The following is a 25085-nucleotide window of genomic DNA, read 5'->3' on the forward strand; positions in this document are numbered from 1 at the left end:
AGATTCTTCAATCTCTCCTATTGTCTTTTTTACTCTTTTTAATTAATCCCCCCCCCCCCCCCCCATACTGGGGATAGAACCCAGGGCCTTGTGCTTGCAAGGCAAGTACTCTTTACCAATGAGCTATCTTCCCTACTCCTTTTATTTTTAAAACAAGCCTTCTTTAGCTGCTAAGATGCTCCGTGGTGTTCTGAAAATGACCTATTTTCCCCTTTAACATTCTTTTCTTTTTTTGCAGTGCTGGGGTTCAACACAGGCCATTTTCTTATCTCTACATGTATAAAAGTATTAGTGGGGTAGATGCTGAGTTAACTTTTGATCTCCTTAAAAAATTACTCATAAACCTGTAGTCCTGTTGAGGGTACTCAGAGACCCTGCCTGCTCTTCTTGCTGCACCAATTATGCTCCTGGCCCCAGGACTGATCCTTCAGATTCTGTCCCTGGGACTTAGGATTTTTTTTTTTTTTTTTTTTTTTTTTTTTGGTACTGGGGATTGAACCCAGTGGCCCTTAACCAGACAGGTACATTCCCAGCCCTTTTTATTTTGAGACAGGGTCTTGCTAAATTGCTTAGGACCTTGCTAACTTGCTCAAGCTGGCTTTGAATTTGCAATCCTTCTGCCTCAGCCTCTCAGGTTGCTGGGATTACAGGTATGCGCCATCGTGCCTGTCTGGAAATTAGGAATTTTAAACTCATCTGCTCAGAAACTCAAGGTGACCGCTCTAGCAACTCTTACTATTCAGAGGTCTAGAGCAGCACAAGCTCCTGAACTATTTTCTTATCTTTATATATATAAAAGCATTAGTAGGGTAGATGCTGAGGTGACCTTTGCTCTCCTTAAAAGAGGTTGCTCTCTTTATGGAATAGTTTGAAATAGAGGTTTATTATTGATCTCATTCTTCCTTATATTTTATAAGACTCTCTATTCTCAGGATAATTTTTTTTTTTTACCTTTGCTTCATCTAGTTTTGGTTTCTACTTTTTTTTTTTTTGTTTCTACTTCTTGCAACAAAAAGATTCATAATACAATTTTTTTTCACTTGCTCTTACATATTTCTTTCTTTAAATATGTTGCTGGGTCCTGTATAAAGCCATTCCTACTCTTAATGACAGGTAAAAATAAGTGAACCAATAAGCACCATGAGCCCAATAACACATCACAAAAGGTCCCAAGTTATTCTTGCATCCTGAGCATGGCCCAGAAGTGGTACGAGGGTCAGGTGTAGTGGTGAACGCCTGTAATCACAGCAAATGGAAAGGCTGAGGCGAAAGGATAGCGAAGTCAGCTTCTACAACTTAGTGAGGCTCTCAGAAACTTAAGACTCTGTCTTAAACAAAAAACAAAAAGAACTGAGGATGTAACTCATTGGTGAAGCACCTCTAAGTTCAATCCTCAGTACCAAAAAAATAAAAAAAGAAAGATGGCATGAGAGCCAGGTGTGATGGTTCACATCTGTAATCCAGTAATTTAGGAAGCTGCAGCAGGAAATTCTTAGGTTTGAGGACAGTCTCAGCAACTTAGTGAGACCATGTCTCAACATTGAAAAAAAAAAAAAAATCAAAAATAAAGAAAGAAAGAAAGGGTTGAGAATGTAGCTCAGTCACAAAGCACCCTGGGCTCAAACCCAATTAAAAAAAAAAAAAAAGCCAACTATGCAGGAACAAGGTATATCTAGTTTTTTTTTTTTTTTTTAAATAGTAGGGATTGTGTTTTTTGTTGTTTTATTTTGTTCCAAAATTAAAGTATGCAAAATAAAGATGCAGTTTTATACAAAAAAAAAAAAAAAAAAAAAAGTAGGGATTGAACCCTGGGGCATTTAACCACTTAGCCATATTCCCTAGGATTTTATTTAGGAACAGGGTCTCAATAAGTTGCCTGGGGCCTCATTGAATTACTCAACAATCCTTCTGCCTCAGCTTTCCAAGTGCTGGGATTACTGGTGTACACCACTGTGCCCAGCACAAGGGATATGTATACACCTGAAGTGAACTCATGATTTGAGACTTTTTTTTTTTTTTTTTTTTTTTTTTTTGTGGTGCTGGGGATTGAACCCCGGGCCTTGTGCCTTCCAGGCAGATACTCTACCAACTGAGCTGTATCCCCAGCCCTCGGGGCCATTTTGAATGGTGGGCTTCTCAGTGACTTAAAACCAATGGATTCCTCGAGTTAGTATTGCATAAGCCCCCAGAATTTTGACTAAATTTTTTGGTCCTGGGGATCAAACTTGGAGTGGCCTCCTGTATGTTAGTGAGCACTCTACCACTGAGCTACCTCATCAATCCAAATATGATTCTACCTGAAGAGAAAATGAGAGAATCCTAAACTGACTGAGATTAAGAGACTTCGTGGAATAGTCTGAGTTGAATTATAGAAAATAAAGTGTGGGGCTGGGGATACAGCTCAGTTGGCCCTGGGCTCATTGCCCAGCACTGCAAGAAAAAAAAAAAAAAAGTTGTATTTCTTTCTCTTTTTGCAATAATGGGGATTGTGGGATTGAACCCAGGGGCACTCTACCACTAAACTACATCTCGGAAAAAAAAAAAAAACCTGGGGAAGTAGCTCAGTGTTAGAACACTCCTGAGTTCAATTCCCAATACCACACAAACACACATACACAAGGCAGTATTTCTTGGGGTAGAGGTATGGCTCAGTGGTAGAGCACTTGCCTAGCATATGTGAGGTCCTGGGTTCAGTTCCAAGCACTGTAATAAAACAAAAAAACCCAAAATAACAAAAAAAATTTTCCCTCAAGTTATCTCAGAGTAAGGTCTTAAGGTGACAAGTGAAATGTTACTAAGTAAAAATTCAGAAATTGTACTCTGAGTAGTTTTTTAAAAAAGCTAAATTGACCTGGAACTTGCCATTCTTCTTCCTCAGCCTGAGTAGCTGGGGTTACAGACCTGTACCACTGACTGGTTCTGGTCAGAGCTATGATTTTCCTGAATAAAGCCACAGACTTCAGTTGTGTCTAAGGTTGATTCCTAGATCTTATCCCACATCACCTGGTATATTTTACTTTGTTGAATCAAAATGAAAAGCCTGGTATATTTTATTTTGCTTATCAAATTTAGCATATATCTATGAAAAACAAACTCAATACTTGAACAATTTTTTAGAAACAGTTCATATGACCTTTTGATCAATGGAAGCTCACAAAGATAAAGAACAGTAAATATACTCACATATTACACATACATGTCTGCATGCATCAACATAAAAAAAACATGCAAGGTATTTGAAATAAAAAAGAAACTTCAAAATAAGTACAGTGAGCATCTACTACAGTTTTCTAAACTTTAAATTCAGGTACATCTATTTTTGCAAGTATGTATTTGTTTTGTAAATAAAAGCAATCAATGATAATGTTCAAAACAATTATTGAAGAATCCACTTGAGACTGACTTATGTAACTTCAACAAATAAAGTATTTAATGATACATTGTGGTATACAACGCACTTCTCTCTAGAAAAAAAGTCTTTTATTTACAAGTTAAGGAACAAAGGTTCTTTTTAATTAAATGTAGATTTTAGAAATACATTCATTAGGTAATATTCCCATAATAAAAATGGATTTTCCAAGAATGGTTTAAGAATTCAGTGAAATTAAGAGGTGAACTTTGATTTTTTTCAATCATATTCAGAAAATCTAATATGTTTACTTGCTTGTTGAGTCTTTGCCAGTCTGATCTTTTCAGCTTTGGTGATTAGCTATGGAGAAAGAAATAAAAAAATCAGGATGTATTTGATACCCCAAAACACAAATTTAACAACCATAAGTTTACAATTTTTTTACGAAAGGGGAGTGGGAGAAAAATGAGGTAATTATGCTTAGAAAACTGCTGAAATTATGGTTTATTAAGTATAACAGTTATTAAATCTTTGAAATACTACCTCCCCCCACTAAAGCTATGCATTGCTTAAAATCCTTTAATTAAGACAGCTACTCCAGGGGCTGGGATTATAGCTCAGTGGTAGAGCACGTGCTGAACATGTATGAGGCACCGGGTTTGATTCTCAGCACCATGTATAAATCAATAAAATAAAGGTCCATTGATAACTAAAACAATTTTAAAGGACAGCTACTGCATACTGGTAATTTTTTTCAGGGGCAAGGACCAAACTCAGGGCCTTGTGAATGCTAGGCAAGTGTTCTGCCACTGAGCTAAATCCCCACCCCACACATTAGTAAATTTTTAACCATTCTTAGGAAGATTCAGGACCTATAATTGTTGTTTCATATCCCTTTAGACTTGGATATTAATTACTAAGACACTACCTAATAATAGTCCTTAATTTACTATGCTTACCTGAATGAGACACGATTTTCTGGGCTAAGTGCTACACAAGTTTTCTTACAAACTCCTTATAGGAGGAATAAGTTCTAGTGTTCAATTACAGCACAATAGAGAGTCTACAGCATAATAACATTATATATTTTATAAAGAATTAGAACAGTTCAGTTTCCTAACATGAAGAAATTGTTTAACTCAATTGCTGTATTTCAGGTAACAATGTACTCTACCTAAATGCTCTATCAATAAGTTACATTCTTGCATATTTTTTAAAGAAGACAAGAAGGCCAGGGGTGTAGATCCATCTTGCTTTGCTGCTTGATTAGCATGCGTGAAGCCCTGGGTTTGATTCCCAGCACAATAAAAAAAAAAAAGATTAAAAAAAAGGAAGGCAAGTGAAATGCAGGCTTATCATATCTACCATAATCCAGTTTAGATATCCAACAAGAAATGAAACCAAAATTTCAGCAGCAATAAAAAATGAATAAAATATTAGAGCTGAAGACCTGAAGTACTAACTTTTTGCCCACTGACCAGATAACTAGAACTATCTGCATTATCAATGCGGCATATATTTAGAGGATCCAAAAACCTCCTCCAAAAAACTTCTAGACCTCATCAATGAATTCAGCAAAATAGGCTATAAAATCAACATGCATAAATCTAAAGCATTTTTATATGCAAGCGACGAAACAGCTGAAAGGGAAATGAGGAAAACAACTCCATTTGGCAATAGCCTCAAAAAAAAAAAAAAAAAAAAAAAAAAATACTTGGGCATCCATCTAACCAAAGAGGTAAAAGATCCCTACGATGAAAACTACAAAACATTGAAGAAAGAAATTAAGGAAGACCTTAGAAGATGGAAAGATCTCCCATGTTCTTGGATAGGCAGAATTAATATTGTCAAAATGGCCATACTACCAAAAGTGCTATACAGATTCAATGCAATTCCAATTAAAATCCCAATGACGTACCTTACAGAAATAGAGCAAGCAATCATGAAATTCATCTGGAAGAATAAGAAACCCAGAACAGCTAAAGCAATCCTTAGCAGGAAGAATGAAACAGGGGGTATCGCAATACCAGAACTTCAACTGTACTACAGGGCAATAGTAACAAAAACAGCATGGTATTGGCACCAAAATAGACAGGTAGATCAATGGTACAGAATGGAGGACACAGACACAAACCCAAATAAATACAATTTTCTCATACTGGACGAGGGTGCCAGGAATATGAAGTGGAGAAGGGATAGCCTCTTCAACAAATGGTGCTGGGAAAACTGGAAATCCATATGCAACAGAATGAAACTAAACCCCTATCTCTCACCCTGCACAAAACTCAACTCACAATGGATCAAGGAACTCGGAATCAGACCAGAGACCCTTCATCTTATAGAAGAAAAAGTAGGTCCAAACCTTCAACTTGTTGGCTTAGGATTAGACTTCCTTAACAGGACTCCCATAGCACAAGAAATAAAAGCAAGAATCAATAACTGGGATAGATTCAAACTAAATAGTTTTCTCTCAGCAAAGGAAACTATCAGCAATGTGAAGAGAAAGCCTACAGAGTGGGAGAAAATCTTTGCCACTCATAATTCAGATAGAGCACTAATCTCCAGAATCTATAAAGAACTCAAAAAACTCTACTCCAAGAATTCAAATAATCCAATCAACAAATGGGCTAAGGAAACGAACAGACACTTCACCGAAGAAGATCTACAAGCAATCAACAAACATATGAAAAAATGTTCACCATCTTTAGTAATAAGAGAAATGCAAATCAAAACTACACTAAGATTCCATCTCACTCCAATTAGAATGGCGATTATCAAGAATACAAGCAACAACAGGTGTTGGAGAGGATGTGGGGAAAAAGGTACACTCATACGTTGCTGGTGCAGTTGCAAATTAGTGCAGCCACTCTCGAAAGCAGTGTGGAGATTCCTTAGAAAACTTGGAATGGACCTACCATTTGACCCAGCTATCCCACTCCTCGGCCTATACCCAAAGGACTTAAAATCAGCATACTACAGAGATACAGCCACATCAATGTTCATAGCGGCTCAATTCACAATAGCCAGACTATGGAACCAACCTGTTAATAAATAAAGGTCTTAAGTAGCAATGATAAAAAAAAAAAAAAAAAAAGAAAAAAACAACAAAAAAAGAAGGCAAGTGAAATTATGTGGAAAGCAAAAGAAAACTGATTAAAATGTTGGAGTAAATTTAAAATACCTCAATAATTTTGATGTAAATGAAAAATCTTTTTCTCTAAAAATTCAATCCTAATGAATATTCACTGAAATAGTTTATTTATTTATTCATTTTTTTGCGGTGCTGGGGATTGAACCCAGGGCCTTGCACTCTACCAACTGAGCTATCTCCCCAGTCCATAGTTTATGTTTAAAAAATATTTTTAGTTGTCAATGGACACAGAACCTTTAATTAATTAATTAATTAATTTTTATGTGGTTCTGAGGATGGATCCCAGTGCCTCACACATGCTAGGCAAGCACTCTATCCCTGAGCCACAACCCCAGCATCCCCCCAACCCTGCTAAAATAGTGTAAAGTTTGATACCATGGACGACTCACAAAGTCATTATTTGATTAAGATTCTTCCTAAACGAGGTAAGTTAAAATCACAGATGTTCAGAACGCTATAATATCTATGGTCAGTTCACTGATTTTATGAATTCTGTTTTCACTTGCTGAATTTCAGACATTAGTAATTTGTAAAGAAAGACTATACTGATAAAACAAAAAATTCAGCTAGGAGCAGTGGCATATGACTGTAATCTCAGCAACTCAGGAGGAGAATCACAAATCTGAGGTCAGTCTGGGCAATTTAGTGAGAGCCTCAGCAACTCAAAGATAACTTGTCTCAAAATAAAATGGTCTGGGGAAGTAGATGAGAGGCTAAGCACTTGTGGGTTCAATCCTCTATACTCCCACAACCCTGCACAGAATTCAAATATTTTCAAAACTAAAGGAAAATAAGAATAGTTTTATTTTGTCTCTAGAAACTTAAGTGTTTCTACCAATGTGCTCAAAGTGACATGCATGCTTAGTATGCATGAAATCCTGGGTTTGATCCAAACATCTGAAGGGGTCAAAAAGTGATCATATGTTACAAAGATCTAGGCTAGACCCAGGAGTGGTGGTGTGCAACTGTAATCCCAGCTACTAGAGAGGGTGAGGCAGGGGATTGCAAGTTTGAGGCCAGACTCAGCAACTCAGCAAGACCCTGTCTCAAAAAACAAAAAGAAAAAAAGGGTGGAATGTTTCTCAGTGGTAGAGTACTTGTCTAGTATGACAGAGCCTCTGGGTTCAATTCCCAGAATAACAGGAAAAAAGATTTCAGATAGGTCATTAATTTAACTTACTAGTGTCTGATTTTTGTATGTAAAACTACATTTAGAAAATAAAACTTATTTTCTCTCTTTTTAATTGTGTATAAACTGAACAGGGCACAGGAGATTGTTCCCAGTATTGGTTCTACACCACAGCATAAAAACTAAGAACCAGAATTTTTTTTTTTTTCCAATTACTTAAGGATGGAGCAAATACTATATGGGAACACTGGGCTGTCATGTTAGTAAGGTATATTTCTGTCATACTTTTGGCAGAATCACTGACATTCACCTGATTTTTTCTAAACACTTAATTCTCACTATTTCTGCTTCAAAAGATACACTGCTAAATGTTCCTGACTTGCTGTCCCACTTTCCTAAGGTCTGTGATGTAAGTCAACTTTGCAGAGAGAACTACCTGGGGAACCCCATTTGATGTAAAGTTACTTGATTTTACATAGATCTGGTTATTATCCACCTATACTGTATATCTGTAAGGTTCATGAAAGTAGGGGAATTTGTTACTCACACCTGTAACTCCAGTTACAAGAAGGCAACATTTATCTCCTTGCCTTAAACTAAATTCCTAAAGGGAAAAAAAATCTAGGTATCTAAAACTAAGAAGAAATGAGTGTTACTTCCTAGTTTTATATTTTGCACCAATTATAAGGGTAAGTATTAGTTAATATAGTAAAGTGTATGGGTTCTAGAATAAATGATTTTAACATTTAAACAATGGCGAATGGGTTTTGAAATTAACACCTGAGATCTGAAGGCATCTTTAGGATAAGGAGCAGGCCTCCCCATTTCAGCAAGTTCAGTCAACATTCAAGGAAACAAAGAAAGACCCAGTAGGGAACCTCCCCCTAAATCATCATAAATTCTAAGAAATGCCAGGCAATGGAAAGGCTGATGAAAAACACTTGATTTTTAAGTAAAAACAAATAATATATATAAATGACACCAAATCAACAAGCCGAGAATATGTTAAGTATGACTTTTAAAGTGTTCACCAAACTAAAAGATGTACATCTTTTTAGGTTTTCCTAAAAATTTTATTATTATTTGTTTTCAAAGCATAAGCCTCATAGACTGCTGGAGCAAATTATTTTATACATTATCAATATCTGTTTAATTGTCATCAAAACAAAATTTCTGAGCAAAACCTTGCTTTAAAATATTTAACCTTGGGCTGGGGAGATAGCTCAGTCCGTAGAGTGCTTGCCTTGCAAGCACAAGGCCCTGGGTTCAATCCCCAGCACCACAAAAAAAAAATAAAATAAAATTTAACCTTGCTAGCATACTTGCTGATTATCCTAGAGAAAAAGGAATAAAACTTATCATTGTTAGAGAGCATATACAATGTCTCTCAATCTTATCTGTGAATCAAGTGTCTTTATAAATTACACTCTAAATACACTGTGGTTTTGACCATTAAGACAATCTTTTTACAATCGTTTACCGCCAAGCTACAAACCACAGCAGCCCCGAATCAAGCCTATGTAAATTCAATACCAACAAAAAAAGGAAAGCTCTTAAGTTATATACACACTTGTAGGCTAACCAATTCTAACTTCCTATATTTTCAAAGAAAAATGAGTATTTCCCTATTGCTTTCAGACACAACACTAGGCAAAATCTTTGCTATTTAACAGCAAAGCAAAAGTTATTTTATGATCATCTATTAGTGACTTTCAAAAGATATTCAGCCTCCCAAAAAAGTTTAGCATATAAGACAAAAAAAAGAATTGATTACCTTCTCAGTGCCTCTTTTCTTTTCCCGAGGCTGATTAAGTTTGGCCTGTCTATCTACCAAAATCTTCTGCCAATACCTCTGTTCGTGATCACCTTAAAAACAAAACAGTGACTGAGCACTGAATATAAGAACATATATGAAAAAACATGAGCAGAACTAAAGTAGTTGGGAAACAAATACTAGTTCCATTAGAAAAACTAAGAAAATATAAAAGAATTACCCATAGTAATTATTGTTAAAAATTCTATTAAGTTTTACCAGAAAGGACCTCGAGTTTCCAGCAGTGCTTTTTTTTAATTTCAGTATATGCATTCATTACTGCTTGAGCATCCTCAGGAGTTTTAAATCTGACATGGCATTCTGTATCTCCTTCTAGCAAATCAACATAAACAACTTCTGAGATTGCGGCCAAAGTGTCCTGCATTGGAATTTAAAATCAATAATTTAAGATGTTTCATAGTAAATCAAAGTATTACAATGGTGATCAGAATGTATTGTATGAAAATGCCATTACACAGACGAAGTATCCTATGTCCAACATTTCTTCTAAAACAAAGATGTTATTATAAAATACATTACTTTATCATCTTATATTCAGCAATATATATTTATAGAGTAGAATGTATAAATGGTTTTCCCACCCCCACAACAGTCTGGGAACAGTCATTACAAAGAATGAGAAATTAGACTAAAGGAAAAGAAAAAGTATTTGGTGTTAAGTTTATTTTCACTCACCAGTACAACATCATTCATGACTTCAAATACATGTAACAATTGTTCAACTTTTTATAACATTCACAAAAAAAGTTTTATTGAAACTAAAAAAATCCGGTAGTTCTTCAGTAGTTGTACTGGAACATAGCTCACCAGCTCTTACTTTTTGAAAAAGTATCTAAATAAGCTCTACTAAAAAGGTTGTGGTCACCAGCAAGAGAAAAGTTTTACCTATAATGCCTGCTGTGAGGGCAAATTAAGGAGATTCCTGCATTCTTAAAACAAGTTTTTTTCACAGCAGGTTGTAGAGAGTATATAAATGCATTTATGCAGGAATGTTACACTAATTCTTAATTCGTCAACTTCCTTACATAAAGCTAAGGAAATAAATGGAGATTTGAAACTGGAAAACAAGTCTTATTTATATTGCTTTCCTTTAGTTTTGATCAAAATTTTCAAGACATAAATAAATTAAGACTAGTTTTAAATGGCGAATTTCTAGATATTTAAATTATATAAAGAATTTAGACTATTTTGCAATTATTTCATTGTAGAACAAGACAAACATTATTAATGAATAATAAAGAATAGATAAGTAAAAATTCATGAGTCTCTAGAAGCCAAGGACTGGGTCTTCATTCATCCCAGCACGTAGCATACTATCACAAAACAAGCCCCTTAGTAAATATTTGCTGAATCATTTAAAAAAAAGATAACTGTAGACAAAAATACAATCCTTTCTATTTCTTTATCTAGTGACTGGTATTAAATTTACACAGAAAGCATGAAATACAATCATTATTCAGTTGATGTAATTTGAATGTATTCACTTTATACTTGATTTTTCAGAGGTTATATTAGTAAACTTCAAAAGATATTTATTAAATGTCCATTATAATGTCAGGTTAATCTCCTGATTTAAAACCCTTAGAATTTAAAACCCTTATTATGACAAATTAGCCAGGTAATCACATGGGCAAGTCACAGACTGCAGTAACTACCATCATAGCTCAGTTTTTGCTCCAGCAAAACATAAGTAACTCCTACCTTCATTAATGTAGTTGTCTTATGATTTTGAGTGCAAATAAAAAATTTGAAATTAATATAAATACCATTTTGATAATAAAAGTTCCTTAATTAAAAAATTATTTTTGGTGATGGGAATTGAACCCAGTCCCTTTTACATGCTAAGCATTCATTTATATTCCCCCAACTTTTTTTGCCTATCAGTCTAAATTCTACATTGCTACTACAATCTAAATGTAAAGTGGAAATAAAGCCTTTGGGATTGGCCAAATTCCTCATCAACATTGGAAAGAGAAACTAAATCAATATCTTAAGTGCTGGCTACAGGATTTTAAGAATAAAGATTTAGATAAGGAGTGCTTAGAGATCCTTACAGGGTTTTTCAAGTTAAAAAACTTGACTGGCATCAGTAAATGGAAAAACCCAACAGAATACCTCATGGTACTGAAAATCATTATGAGAGAATTTCAAAAATATTTGCTGCATCACAGAACATTGTATACAGTTAAAAACAAAGCTTCTTATTGAAATGAGTGGCGGGTAAGGGTAAATAAGGTAGTCCTACATTAAGGAATAGGCTCTCATTAATAAGTAGTAATGCTATCTTTGTATAAAAAGTTGTACAAGATAAACTGTAAGAAGGAAAAAGATTGTACACCAGCATGCATACAAATTGATAGTATAAATTATATACAATGATGGGATTGATTTGCACATGTTCATTTTGTAGCTCTTCAAAAACAGGTCATACTTTTATGTAATTGTTTAAAACTAATTAACACAGATTGAAAATACCTTTACTGAAAATTTCTTCAAAAATTAAAAGACTATTTCCACCAAAACTCCTATATTTCTTTCAGGAAAAAAGTTCAATTTCTAAGAATGATTCATCAAGAGAAAGAAAACATAAAGTAAATGCAGGCAAAGTGAAAAATATTCATATTTTTCTTTCTATTCCATAACATCCATCTGGGCTTTTTTTTTTTTTTTTTTTAAAGGTAACAATAATTCAGGTATCTATTGAGAACTACGAATACAAATAAATACAGTCAGAAATTCTTCGAGTACAAATAAATACAAATTCAAAAATTCTTTAGCCTGCTTCAAAACCAATCAGATGACTACAATTCTCAGAAAAATTTAGACACTCTAAAGTTGATTAACTTCAAAAGCAAACATTATGGTGTCAAGTAATAAAGTATTTGTCTAAATCACGTTTTCACAGAAAACAAAACAGAAAAAACTTCTGTAGTTAGAATGTCTATATGTCCTCTTTCAACCATATATTTAGTCAACCATTAGTGACACAAACAAAAGTAAGCACAACTTTTAATTTTCCTATAAAAGAAAGATGCTTAAACTGTGATCACTGCAAATCTGATTCAGTGAGGAATCTATCTTTAGATTTTGCTTCAAATTATACTTAAGAGTTAGCAGAGAACAAAACTCTTTACATAAGGTAACTGAATTTGTTTTGTTTTCCATATTAAAAACATTTTCACAGAGACAAGTTAATAAAAAGAGAAAGGGACTATAGTCTAGGGAATTAAAAGTTATTACCCGAACTTGTTTTCTGCCAGGTAGAGGTTCTGTGCTAATGATCTTCACAATCACTCCACTCACAAACTGTGGTCCTTGAGCATTAACCTTCTCCTGAGGGTGATTCTCTTGACTGCAGGCTGTTGATTTGAAAAGGAAAACACTCTCAACTCTTAACAATTTAACACTTAGGAAGACCACTCTTAGAACAAGATTTCTTAGGTTGATTTCAATAATCGATTTAAAATTCACTTAATTTTCAAACAAGTAATGAATTAAATAATTAAGGAAGCTATATTGTGTCATACTGCTTATTTCAGATAAGCACATAAGTTACACTACTCTTAATGCAAAGGGTTAGAAGAGCAATTGTAAAAACTTTAAACATGTCCCTCTTCCCCCGAGTTGAAGGAACAAAATAACTATACTTAACAAATAAATAGACATAGGTATTACATAAGAATATTTTACATATATATTTAAATGTGAAAATTTACTGTACTGTTTGTTACCTCAGCTAAATTCGCAGCTCAAATATTTGTTAAAATAAACAACAAAATTAGATATATTATAATCCACAGAATCATAGTGATCTTTACCTTTTTCATTTCTCATTCCAGAGTTATTAGGAACTCCTTGGTCTGTCTCCATTCCTGATTCTGATTTTATTTGGGATATAGTTTTTTTTAAAGAAGCCATGCTGGCTTTTTGTAGTGCCAAATACTCTTTTTTTAAATCCATCCATTCGCTCCTGTAAGGCAAAAAATGAAGTAGGAAAAGTGACCACAGGTGACTAAATAAAACATTAAACATGTAAATTAACGTAAATATGTACATTCACAATGACTCCTCCCAACTTTTCTCTTTGTCTAAATGCACTAGTGTCAAATTATTTCTTAGTTCCTAAATCCATCTAGCAAACAAGTGAGTTCATCTTTCCCCAGCATTCAGATTAGATGTTTCAAGTTTCCAAATTAGATCACTGTTTTGAACATTTTAATTTACGAATGTCAAATTTTAGAGTTAATTCCTTAATTAGTAACATTTACTAGATCAGTTATTTTGGGGCAATTGTGAGGGATTAAAATTTAAAGGTTGCTAAACTTCTTCCAATTTGGGAGATAACATTCTTTCAGTACTTACTTGAATCAAGAGGTATTTCTGAGAAGAAAAAAACACCCCATGGAAGCAATTTATTTACATACATTTAACATGTAGATGTTTCTTCAAACAACTAGAGCTCCTCCAGATAAAAACACAATGCATCTCCTGACTCTGTGGGAGCACTCATTGTTACCCTAATCTGTGCCATCAAACAAGCAGATAGGGGATTTTTTTTTTCCAAGAGGAGGATATCTTGTGGTAATGGTTTTAGCTGTTAACATTGACATCTGTATACTTCAAAAAAAAAAGTATCCAGACCCACCCAGGATCATACTTTCCCTTCGAGCTTACACATTAAAATAACAAAAGGCTGTTGTAATGATTCTCAGATAAAAAAGCAAAAGGAATTCAGGAGGTAAGAATAGTATAAATAGAAGTGCCAAAGTCCTTGCCTTTACTTCTGGAGATGAGGACAGAACTCTTTGGAAACTGGTGCAGGAAGGTAGGAAGGTAAAGAAAAAAAGTCTCTAAACTTTTTTTTTTTTTTCCAGCTTTAGGGAGAAACTTCTAACAGATTTTTTTTCTTTCTGCAGTTTGGGTTCAAAGAAGTCTTGTATGAGTGGACTCCCTTCAACTTTAACATGGAGGTGCTTTCTGTGCCTTTTAAAAAACAGAGTAAGTGCTTCCATGTTTTAGTAGAAGTGAATTCAACTTACTTCGCCAGAATGGACTTTTTTAGCCTTAAAAGTTTGCAGGGGTCCCCTTTGCTTTAACATGGGGGTACCTGCTGTGTGAAACAAAAGTAAGTGCTTCCATGTTTCAGTGGAGGTGTCTCCAAAACAGCACAACTTGTAATTTTTTGTATCTTAGAATGCTGCTATTGATTTCACTTTTTATTACAGGTTAGGAGGATTACAAGACTGGGCTTCCCACCACTTAAACGTGGATGTACTTGCTTTGGAACTGGAAAAGTAAGTGCTTCCATGTTTTAGTGATGGTAAGTCTTCCTTTTACGTTTCAGCAATCTGTTTTAAGAGTATGTTTGACTGTCATTTTTAGCATATTTGAAGTATATTTCAAGATTTGTTCAGGGGTCACCTTTACTTTAACATGGAGGCACTTGCTGTGACCTGGTAAAATAAGTGCTTCCATGTTTGAGTGTGGTGGTTCCTATGTAATCTGCACATATTTAAACCACCTTGAGTAGGGTATGGGACTACAGGCCGTCACTGTTGCTAACATGCAACTCTGTTGAGTATAAATTGGAATTGCACTTTAGCAATGGTGATGGAGTGCTGGTCTGTTCTCGCACTAGAACATTTACTTACTTAGACAGTACTCTCAACGGTATAACTTCTTCTCCCATTTTATGTCTCTCTTTATGTTTTTTCTTATGCTTTCTCTTTGTTTTTAGTAGAGAACCATCTTTTATATCTCCACCATCCTTTTCCTCTTCTGTAGAGAATTCTAAGTCTAGAGCAATATAAAGATATTTGTAACTGCAATGAGTTTGAAACAGATTTCAACGGTATCTAAATGCAAAGAAGGATTTTTGATATCCAATCATAACATTTAACATTATACCTCTGTTTTCTTTTGAAACTTCGGATGCTTCCTTTTTAATGTCTTTTTGAGCCATTTTCTTTTTAGATCTGGGAGCTAAGCACTCTGCATCTTCGGAACTGCTTCGCTTTCTTTTCCCTGTTTTTCCTTCAGGTAAGCTGGACACTTCTCTTTCCCGTTTTTTCTTTTTCTTTGTGGGCTGCTTTTGAGGTTCAGGTGTTGTTTCTGTTTCGGAGCCCTCAGATGCTGTCCTTGACCTTTTCATTTTACAGATGCTCTCGTTGCTTGTGTCCATATTTAATTCTTTTGCTTGCACATTGTCTTCCTTCTTAATCCGGCCTTTCTTCTTCTTTTTCTTTTTCTTTTCCTCTGTAAATTTTTATTTTTAATGTAAAAATTTTTTATTTTTAATGTATAAGTAATTTATGTATTTTACATCTGTATCAATATTACTCACCAGCTGCTCCTAATCCTGGAATAGGCTTATTTTTCACTGTCTTGGGAAATATGCCTGGTTTTCTTGGTGCTTCTTCCGGTGGGTTGTTAAGAAACTAAAATTTCATTAATTTTCTATGAAATGATTAATCTTTTTTTTTGCTCCCCCCCCCCCTTTAGGATCTGGACCTACCTCAATAGCTTTTGCTGCTTGCTCTTTTGTTTCAAATTCCACAAAGGCAAATCCCTTTGGATCTCCAGTAGATTTATAATGTGGAATACTTATGTAAACCACATTGCCACATTTCCCAAATACTCTTTCAATCCAGCTGTGATTAACATTTTTGGGAAGTAACTCCTGTGATAAATTAGAGGCAGCAATAAGTATGCAAACCTAAAGTTTTCACAATGTATGCCTTATTCCTGTTAATAAATTTTAACATTAAAAACTTCTGTGTACTTTTTATAAAATTCTTACCACATACACTGTACGCTCATCCTCATCCTTTGGTCTTTCACCCAGAGGCTTTTTTCTCCTGATTCTGGTGCCTTCTAAGTCCAGCTTTAAAGAAGTAGAACATTTAATAAACGCAAAATAGCTGTGGGACTTCAATAAAAATTTTTTAAATGAAAGTTTACCTCTACAACAGCTGAACTTTTCAGTGCTCTGGCAATTAACTTGCCATCCGTAGTCAACTTCTTCATTTTATTAAAAGACACCAGAAGTGAAATATCGACATCTAATTACAGATGGAATAAGGTGAATGACTAATCACAACAATTTTCAATAAAGTAAAACTTCAGCTACACAATTATAACAAAATCAATGTATGTTAATATTAAGTAACATTGAGGTGTTTAGAAGTTATGTATGGTTTTGTAGGAAGTACCCACTTAACATCAGAGGTCAATATTCCCTATTTAAATTCCAACCTGAGCTGGAATTTATAATCCTAGATTTATTTATATGTAATATATCCGAAATAACCCTTAAACTTTTTGAAAATGTACATGATCAGACTTACATCCATCTCTAGATTTTTCTATTTGCTCTCGTAGAAATCTGTCTTTGTGCAGATTAGCATCCCCAAACCAGAAGTCCACTTGCTTAGCAATATCTGCAAGCACCTGTTTAACCCGAGACCGTTTCTTTTTCTCTACATCTTTTTTTTTCTCAGTGCTTTCTTCCATTATCTTTTGCTTTCCACTGTCGGTTTCCATTCCTGAGTTAGACAAAGAAGTAAATAGTTACATCAGGTATAGTTAAAATAGGAAAACATGTCATCTTAAGAGAATGGACTTCACATTTGGCAGCTAGGAAGAAACTTTCCTGAAAGTTTCCAGGCATTTTCAACAGTGAATTGTGTGTTTGCATGTCCTTTTTAGCTTTTCTCATTGATCTTGAGTTTATTTTAAGCATAATTGACCTCCTGTATCAGGTTATCATAGCCTTTTGTGCCTTTTAAACTGCAGAACCAAGTTATATTAGCATATGTAAAATTTACTTCTACCTCAATAAGACACTCCATCTCAGAAACTTCAAAAAAGTTTTATTCACATTTAAAAACAATTCAATTTCCAATGGATAAAATGCAAATTTGATTTTTTTTTTTTTTTTGCAGTGCTGGGGATCAAACCCAGGGCCCTGTGATTGAAAGGCAAGCACTTTGAGCTATATCCCCAGCCCTGCAAATTTGATTCCTGATTATGACTTTTAACATGTTCATTTCTACTTTCTGGAAGCAGAATTCAACTGCCAAGCTGTGGAATTGGCCTTCCCAGTATTTATTTCGTGGGAGGCTATTCCCTCAAGTTACTTTACATGCTTCTTTTCCTTTTTTTCCTCGGCTTATTGTTCTGAGGATGAAACCCAGGGTTTTTTTTTAACCACTGAGTCACATCCTCAGCCCTTTTATTTAGAGAAGGGGTCTTGCTAAGTTGCTTAGGGTCTTTCTAAATTGTTGAGGCTGGCTTTGAACTTGGGATCCTCCTGACTCAGCCTCAGCTGCTAGGATTACAGGTGTGCACCATTTCACCTGGCTTCTAGCTATGCTAACACTTACCCAGTAGCCAAGCATGGTGGCACACGCCTGTAATTCCTGTGGGTCGGGGAGGCCTTGGCAGGAGGATCCTGAGTTCAAAGCCCATCTCAGGAAAAGTGAGGTGCTAAACACTCAATGCGTTGCTGAGGATGTGGCTCAGTGGTCAAGTGCCCCCCCCCCCCCCCCAGTTCAATCCCTGGTATCAAACCCCCATCCCAAAGAAATGTAAAACTCACCCAGTAAACTTTCTACTGAAGGTCTATTGAACTTGCTGTTTTCTGTGAAATATATCTTCTGAAATAACTTAGTGAGTTTACTTTCTTCCTTGTCTTTATTCAAATGTCACCTCTCTGAGGTCTCCTCTGACAACCATATTTAAAAACCCAAGTTTCTGGATAGATCTTTGATATTTCCTCTGCTGTATTTTTCTCTCTAGTCCTTATCAATTTCTAACATCACTATGTAATTTTTCTTTATTTTTTATCCTACTTTTTTTCTTTATTATTAGGGATTGAACCCTGGGGGCACTCTACCACCAAGCTATATCCCAAGCTCTTCTTTAAATAAAGTGAGACAGGGTCTCACTAAATTGCAGACGCTGCCAGGAACTTGTAGTTCTACTGCCACAGTGTCCACTACCGAGTCACTGGGATTACAGGCATGTATCACTGTGCCCTGCTTTTAGTTTTCTTATCCTTTCTAGAATGTAAGATTAATGAAATCAGAGATTTCTGTCTTTTTTGTTTAGATTTTTGGGGACTGACTAGGGCCTTGTTTGTGCTAGGCAAGAGCTCCACCACTGAGCAAACCCACAGCTGTGACTGTTTTGTTTACTGAGCCATCTCCATCCCTGGCTATTTACTCAAAATGAATTGAATGAATTGTATATAAAATTTGTTGAACGAATTGAATCACCAGAGGTACATACAAAAAAGTGAGTGCATAAGCAAAAGAGTAACAATCAAGTCTGGGAAGATGCAGGCCTGCCTGAGAATAACCTCAGTCTCAGCAGAGTTAAAACAAATGCAGAAAGTTGTAAACATCTGCTCTGTTATACCTGGGTTGGAGAACCTATAGCAAGCAGGCCTTGGGTCTAGGTGAACAGAATGCCATAAAAGATTGTTAGGCAACATGGGCAAAATGGGCTAAAGCTATTACCTGGGAAGGTAGCCTAAGTACTCCTTAACCCTTACCTAGGGAAGCCATGCATACCTGTTGGGGAGAGGCAACAAAATGCAGTAGGTTTGTGTAACTGCTTTATTTGGGTAAATGATAGGTCTGAGCCCCTAGATGAGATGAAGCTGTTGTACCTACTGTATCTTTTGCAATGTATCCTCTTTAAAGCTAAGTAAACAAGGTATTAGATTAAAGCTGACTTGTGTCTCCTGAGTCTGCCTTCTAGAATCAGTAACAGCTACAGTGATGTTGCCAACAATAATAGAAATAATGTATTTTAAATTGATATTCAGTAAGGGGATACAAAGTCCTTGATGCATTTCACCTCAAATCTCCAACTAAAGGTACATTCTTACCATAAGAGAATTTTGGCATTTTCAGAGTAGGCTTCAGCTGACCAACCAAGTATCAATCTTGAAAAGATACAAGTAATGAAACATTTAAGTTGATGCTAGTTTAAGACATAAAACACAGCTATACATCAAAATTAATAATTAGAAAAAATATCAGCTGCCATTTAGTACTGCATAACCTCAAGCTTCATCTCATATTCTCACTTCAATCCCTCTTATCAGGCTTTTCTTCCTTCCATCCTGGTGAAACTATAGATATCAGTGAGTTCCATTGTCTATTTGATTTTTCAGCAGCATTTGGAGCTAGTAACTCCTTCTTTGAAGATACTTTATTCACATGGCTTCCAAGAAAGTTTCCTTTTACTGGACCCTCCTACTGTGCTCTACCTTTATATGTTACTATGACTGGACTAAGTCTTGGGCTCCCTTATTATCTACACATTATTCTTTGAGGTTTTAAGCTCTTTGGGTTATGTTTCACAAGCTATATATTCTCTAATTAGCTCCACATTCCAATCTTGTACTATCCACTTATGATTTCCAATGGCTTATCCAGAGAATATCTCAAACTTAATAAGAGAAAAAAAAAAATCTAGAATTTTACACAAACTCATTCTTGTCCTAGTTTTTCCTATCTCAGAAACACCAACTACGAAATTGTTGAGGGCAAAAACAGGACAATGATTCTTAATTCCACTTTATCTTATACTCCACAGTCAATTCATCAGCACTTCTGTTAGCTCCACCTTTAAAATATATCCTGAACATTTCCTCCTTCACAACCATCTGGTCTGAACTCAAGATCTTCTTTACTGGTCTTCCTGCTTTTACTCTTCTTTCCTTATAACCAATTCTCCAGAGAGAAGAGTAATTTAAGAATACAAATCAGATCAGTTTGTACAAACTCCTCCAAAGATCTGCTTGTCGCATTCAAAGTTCAAAGTTCAAAAGACCTTACTGTTTATAAGACCCTGTGTGATCCCACCTGAGGATCTCTAACTTATTTTCCACAATTCCTTTCAGCAAGATCACTCTGATTATAACACCACCTCTACGTGTCTTAAACACACTACGGCCATTCCTACTTAAAGGGCTTTCCTCTGTCTGCTCTCTACCTTCCCTGACACATCTGTATGGATTACTTCCTTTTTCATTCAGATGTCTCAGAATGTCACTATCTCAAGAGAGACTTTCTTTTTTATCCAATCTAAAAATTGTGTTCCAGCACAAATCACAAGTCAAACTATGGAACCAGATGCGGTGTTCATCAAAGGATGAATGGATAAAGAAAATGTGGTATATATACATAATGGAGTTTTATTCAGTCATAAAGAAAATTGAAATAATGTCATCTGAAGGACAATGGATGGGACTAAAGACCATTATATTAAGTGAAACAAGTCAAACTCAGAAGGTCAAGCATTATATGTTTTCTCTTATATGTGGTCGGTGGAGAGGAAAAAGGAAAAGAAAGGTGGGGGAGGAGAGGGGAATCTCCTAAAAAATTCAAAGGGATAGAAGATAGGAAAGGACAGGGACATCCTGGGAAGTGATACTGGCCAAATTATATTGTCATATTGTATATTGTGTGCATGTATGAATATATAACAAATCTCATCATTATGTACAACTATAATGCACCAATAAAAAATGTGGAAGAAAAGAACAAACTCCCCGTCACCCTGAACCCTATCTACCGGTCACTCTTTTCTATATATTCTTTCATCTTATCTGGAATTATTTTATTGTCTATATATTCTACCCCACTAGAATGTAGGCAATATAAGGGCAGGGACTTTATCTTGATCACTATCTAAGTATTTGTTGAATAAATAAATATATTTAAAAGTACTCGTAAAGTGAAGTATTTCAAATTCTTTTGTAAGGTGCTAGTATATAAATACAACACAAAAGACTATGATTACCACTGTGGGAAGCTCCACTGCTGACTGTACATTACAAAGGGCTAGCTGCCTGTTCTCTATTTCCTTTCCTGATGGGAGCCTACCATCTAAGGAATAGTGAACAGAACTGCAAAAGCACGGAAAGTAACAATTCTCCCAGAAACCAGAGTCTCCTCATGTTTCTTGTATCATAGACCAGAGACTCTCCATTCTTCCAGGGATTACTTTTGTGGCTTGGATGATCTACGTTCAGATGGTGAAATATACCTTTGATTTAAAGGAAGATATGAATTAAACAGAAAGCAAAGTAAGATATAGAATAATTTGGCTTCCCTACACAATGACTGCAGAAAATCAGGAAGCTACATGGTAATACTTTTTTTTACAGTATTGAGAAATTTGCACTTTCTCAAGGTTCTATGATATGTCTTTTCATTTCCTGCATTCCAAATCAAACTCATTAACTTTCCTATCCAGGTATATTCTACCACCTTCATATTACTTAAGGATGCCATATTCCACCAAGTTAACCAAGCAAGCCACTGACTAGTTCTATGGATTTTGAGCAAGTTATTTTTCTACAGTCCACAAAATGTGGATTAAAAAAAAAAAAAAAAACAAAAAAAAACAGACCTAAATAAGGCTATAAGGGTTAGTCAAAATAAACCACTCCAAATTGGTTCTGTAGAATACACACTCAATAATATATAACCACATTATTATTTACCAATCTATCACTTTCAAATATATCTTTGAAAGATTCCTCTATTTTCAGTGTTTTCTACAACTACTGTCACTAGAATATGGCAACAGCTTATAACCAGCTAGACACCATTCATCCTTCATAGAAAACTATGTGTAACTTGTCTAAAACACAGATAGGGTTCTGTGATGCTGATGTCAAAACTCGCAACTTCAGAAATTCCTTAGCACTTTTCAGTAACATAATGTGCATTTAAAAACTACTAAGTAAACCAGTAATGTCTAACTGGCTTTTAAATATGAACTTTGAACAAAGAATATAAGTTACTGTGCAACAATGCCAGTTACTTTAAATATATTGTTCTAAATCCTCACAATCCTACCAAGTAGTTTCTTCCACCTTCTTTTAACAGGGGTTCAAAGGTTAAGTAACTTGGCTTTTCAAAGATAGGTATGTTAATGAATCCTCATATATTTGATTCTCACATTGCCTACTTTTTAGTAAAACCTCAAATTTGGCACCATACACACTATTTTTTGACCTACGAATTCTTAAGTCTATGTAACTTCAGGTGGGTTTCAAGACTTCTTGAAAAATCCATGAAATTGCTAAAAGATAAATTTAAAAAGAAAAAGTAAATCATGATACTTGTACAAATATAACGTGAATACCTGGTAAAGATTTTTTTTTTTTTTTGCAATGCTGGGGCTCGAACCCAGGGCCTTACCTACTGAGCTATCTCCCCAGCCCCCTGGTAAAGATTTTACTTGGATAGTTAATGAGGGAAACTTATATACTACAAGCCAAGAAAATAAATGAGGGAAACATATACTACAAACCAACTCAATGAAGAATTTAAAAAGCAATTAGGAATGTGAACAGAGAATCTACAGAATGGGAGAAAATTTTGCTAGCTACTCTGACTGGGAGTTAATATTCAGAATATATAAGAAAATTCAAAAAACTAAGCACCCCTCCACCAAAAAAAGTAACCCAATTAACAAGTGGGCAATGAACTAAACAGACACTTCTCAAAAGAAGAAATATGAATGGCCTAGAAATATGTGAAAAAACGTTCAACAACTTTAACAATTAGGGAAATGCAAATCAAAAACTACTCTGATATTTCATTTCACTCCAGTCAGAATGGCAGTCATCAACAATATAAACAATAATAATGCTAGACAGATGTGAAGAATAAGTAACACTTTAAACTGTTGGTAGAATGTAAATTAGACCACCACTGTGGAAATCAGTATGGAGATTCCTCAAAAACCTAGAAATGAAACCACCATATACCCAGCTATACCATTCATGGATATTTATCCTGAAGAATTAGTCAGAATATTATAGTGACATGCACATGCATACTTGTAACGGGACAATTCACATTAGCCAAACTATGGAACCAGCCTACATGTCCAGAAAAGGATGACTGGATAAAGAAAATGTGGTTTATATACACATTGGCATTTTATTCAGACATAAATAATAACGAAATTATGTCATTTGCAGAAAATGGATGGAACTTGAGAACATTATGTTAAGTGGAACTAGTCAAACTCAAAAGGTCAAGGATCATGTTTTCTCTTCTATGTGGAAGTTAGAGTGGAAAAAGGTAAAGTGTGTGTGTGTGTGTGTGTGTGTTTATCTCATGAATATTAAAGAGTAAAAGAACCAGAGGAAGGGAAAAGGGGAGAAAATGGGGATATACTGGTGATCAATAAAGGCTAAATTAAATTGCTATGTTGTGTGCACGTATGAATACGGTAACGATGAATCTCCCCATATGTATAATTATAATGCACTAATGAAAAATATAGAGGAAACAAGAACCTTTTATTGCTTATGAAAAACACACCGCTTCGCCAAAAAACAAAAACAAAAACCCACCAAAACAACAAAAAAACCCAGACAGCCTTACAAATAATTAGGTACATTAAAACAAATGTTAATATATATAAGCCGGGCAATAACTAATTATATCTCCGTGGATAAACGCAATTTCCATTTTTATGGTTCTCTACAATTTACACAGTTGTAGTACTTGGACCAGTGAAGTAGATACGCTTTTTTCTTTTTGCCATTTTCAGCCACATTTTTCTTTATGAAATTATTCACAAAAAGTTTTTTCAGAGACACACTTTCCTGGGAAGCTCATTCATCCATAACTTTTTTTTTCTGGTTTTTAAAACAACACTTGTGCCAAAAAGGGTCCCGAATCACCGTTCCAGTCAAAGCTGACTATGCAATGGTTACAAAAACACTTCAGTGGCTCGTGTCTTTGCCTTAAACGAGGCTTCTCGTTTAAGTTGTTTTATAAATAAATCCCTAGTCAATTTCCAAAGCTCAGTCTAAATGCCACCTTACTCTTCAGGCCCACCACGTCTTTCCTACCTCCTCATTTGTTTTCCCTAAGTGCCTCTATCAAAGCATTCGGTCCACTGTATCACATATTACTTGTTAGCTCTTTTCCACAGCTGGACTTTTATCTACCTGAGGACAAGGATTAAAGATTTTTCGAAAACAAATCTCATGTTCCCAAGTCCTCATGTTCGCTATCCCTTGGCAGTCAACTCCCACATGTAAATAACTCTCTTTTCCCTATTGCTCCTCTAGCCACCCGTACTTCCGCAGAAACGCCGCCAAACGTGGGGCGTGCCCTAACCTTCCAACGCCAGTCGCTACACGCCCCCACGGCCCGAAAACGGGAACTACAGGGGCCACAAGAGGACTTATGCGCATGCGCAGAGGGCACTAGGCCAAGAGAACTGATGGGTTTGTGGGAGGGGGCGGGGTAGGAGGGACAACAGATAATAGAACGGACTGCATGAAAAAGGACTGAGAGGAAATTAGACTTCACCCAACCTGAGCGCCTTAAACGCCACTTGTCACTTACTCGGATCAATTCCCAAAATACAGGGTCAGAGACTGCGTCCTTCAGTCCTTCCCGTCTCCCGAGCCTTAAAGTCGTGGTTATTTCGCGTCATATGACGAGCGACACCACTCTCCCCTCCCGCCGTGAGAGAGCAGGCCCTGAGGCCGTGCGTTCGCCACACACGTCACGGGTGAGGGCTGCCTCCGAGGGGGCGGGGCTTCAGGGAGCGCTGCCAGCTGAGGAAG

The 25085-nt window shown here is 35.6% G+C and overlaps 1 protein-coding gene across 1 annotated transcript; it reads right to left on the minus strand.

The window, feature by feature from the left end:
- Positions 1 to 3032: 3032 nt before the first annotated feature.
- On the minus strand, positions 3033 to 25016 carry LARP7 (La ribonucleoprotein 7, transcriptional regulator). The gene is made up of 13 exons (XM_079154029.1): positions 24862 to 25016; positions 16810 to 17007; positions 16424 to 16524; positions 16263 to 16346; positions 15978 to 16142; positions 15807 to 15900; positions 15371 to 15718; positions 15115 to 15259; positions 13282 to 13433; positions 12704 to 12822; positions 9662 to 9821; positions 9404 to 9495; positions 3033 to 3709 (listed from the first exon to the last, which is right to left on the minus strand). Exons 2-13 carry the CDS (start codon positions 17003 to 17005, stop codon positions 3629 to 3631), a joined length of 1737 nt encoding a protein of 578 aa, XP_079010155.1. The 5' UTR covers positions 17006 to 17007; positions 24862 to 25016; the 3' UTR covers positions 3033 to 3628.
- Positions 25017 to 25085: the final 69 nt, after the last annotated feature.

Source organism: Sciurus vulgaris, assembly GCF_902686455.1.
Source record: "Sciurus vulgaris genome assembly, chromosome: 9".
NCBI classification, from domain to species: Eukaryota; Metazoa; Chordata; class Mammalia; order Rodentia; family Sciuridae; genus Sciurus; species Sciurus vulgaris.

Excerpts from the sequence above, each read along its gene's own strand:
- LARP7 (XM_079154029.1), bottom strand. The coding sequence starts at position 17,005 with ATGGAAACCGACAGTGGAAAGCAAAAGATAATGGAAGAAAGCACTGAG. Across the intron at positions 16,347-16,423 it reads AAAGTTCAGCTGTTGTAGAG|CTGGACTTAGAAGGCACCAG; the intron begins GTAAACTTTCAT and ends ACTTCTTTAAAG. Across the intron at positions 16,143-16,262 it reads ATGAGCGTACAGTGTATGTG|GAGTTACTTCCCAAAAATGT; the intron begins GTAAGAATTTTA and ends AATTTATCACAG.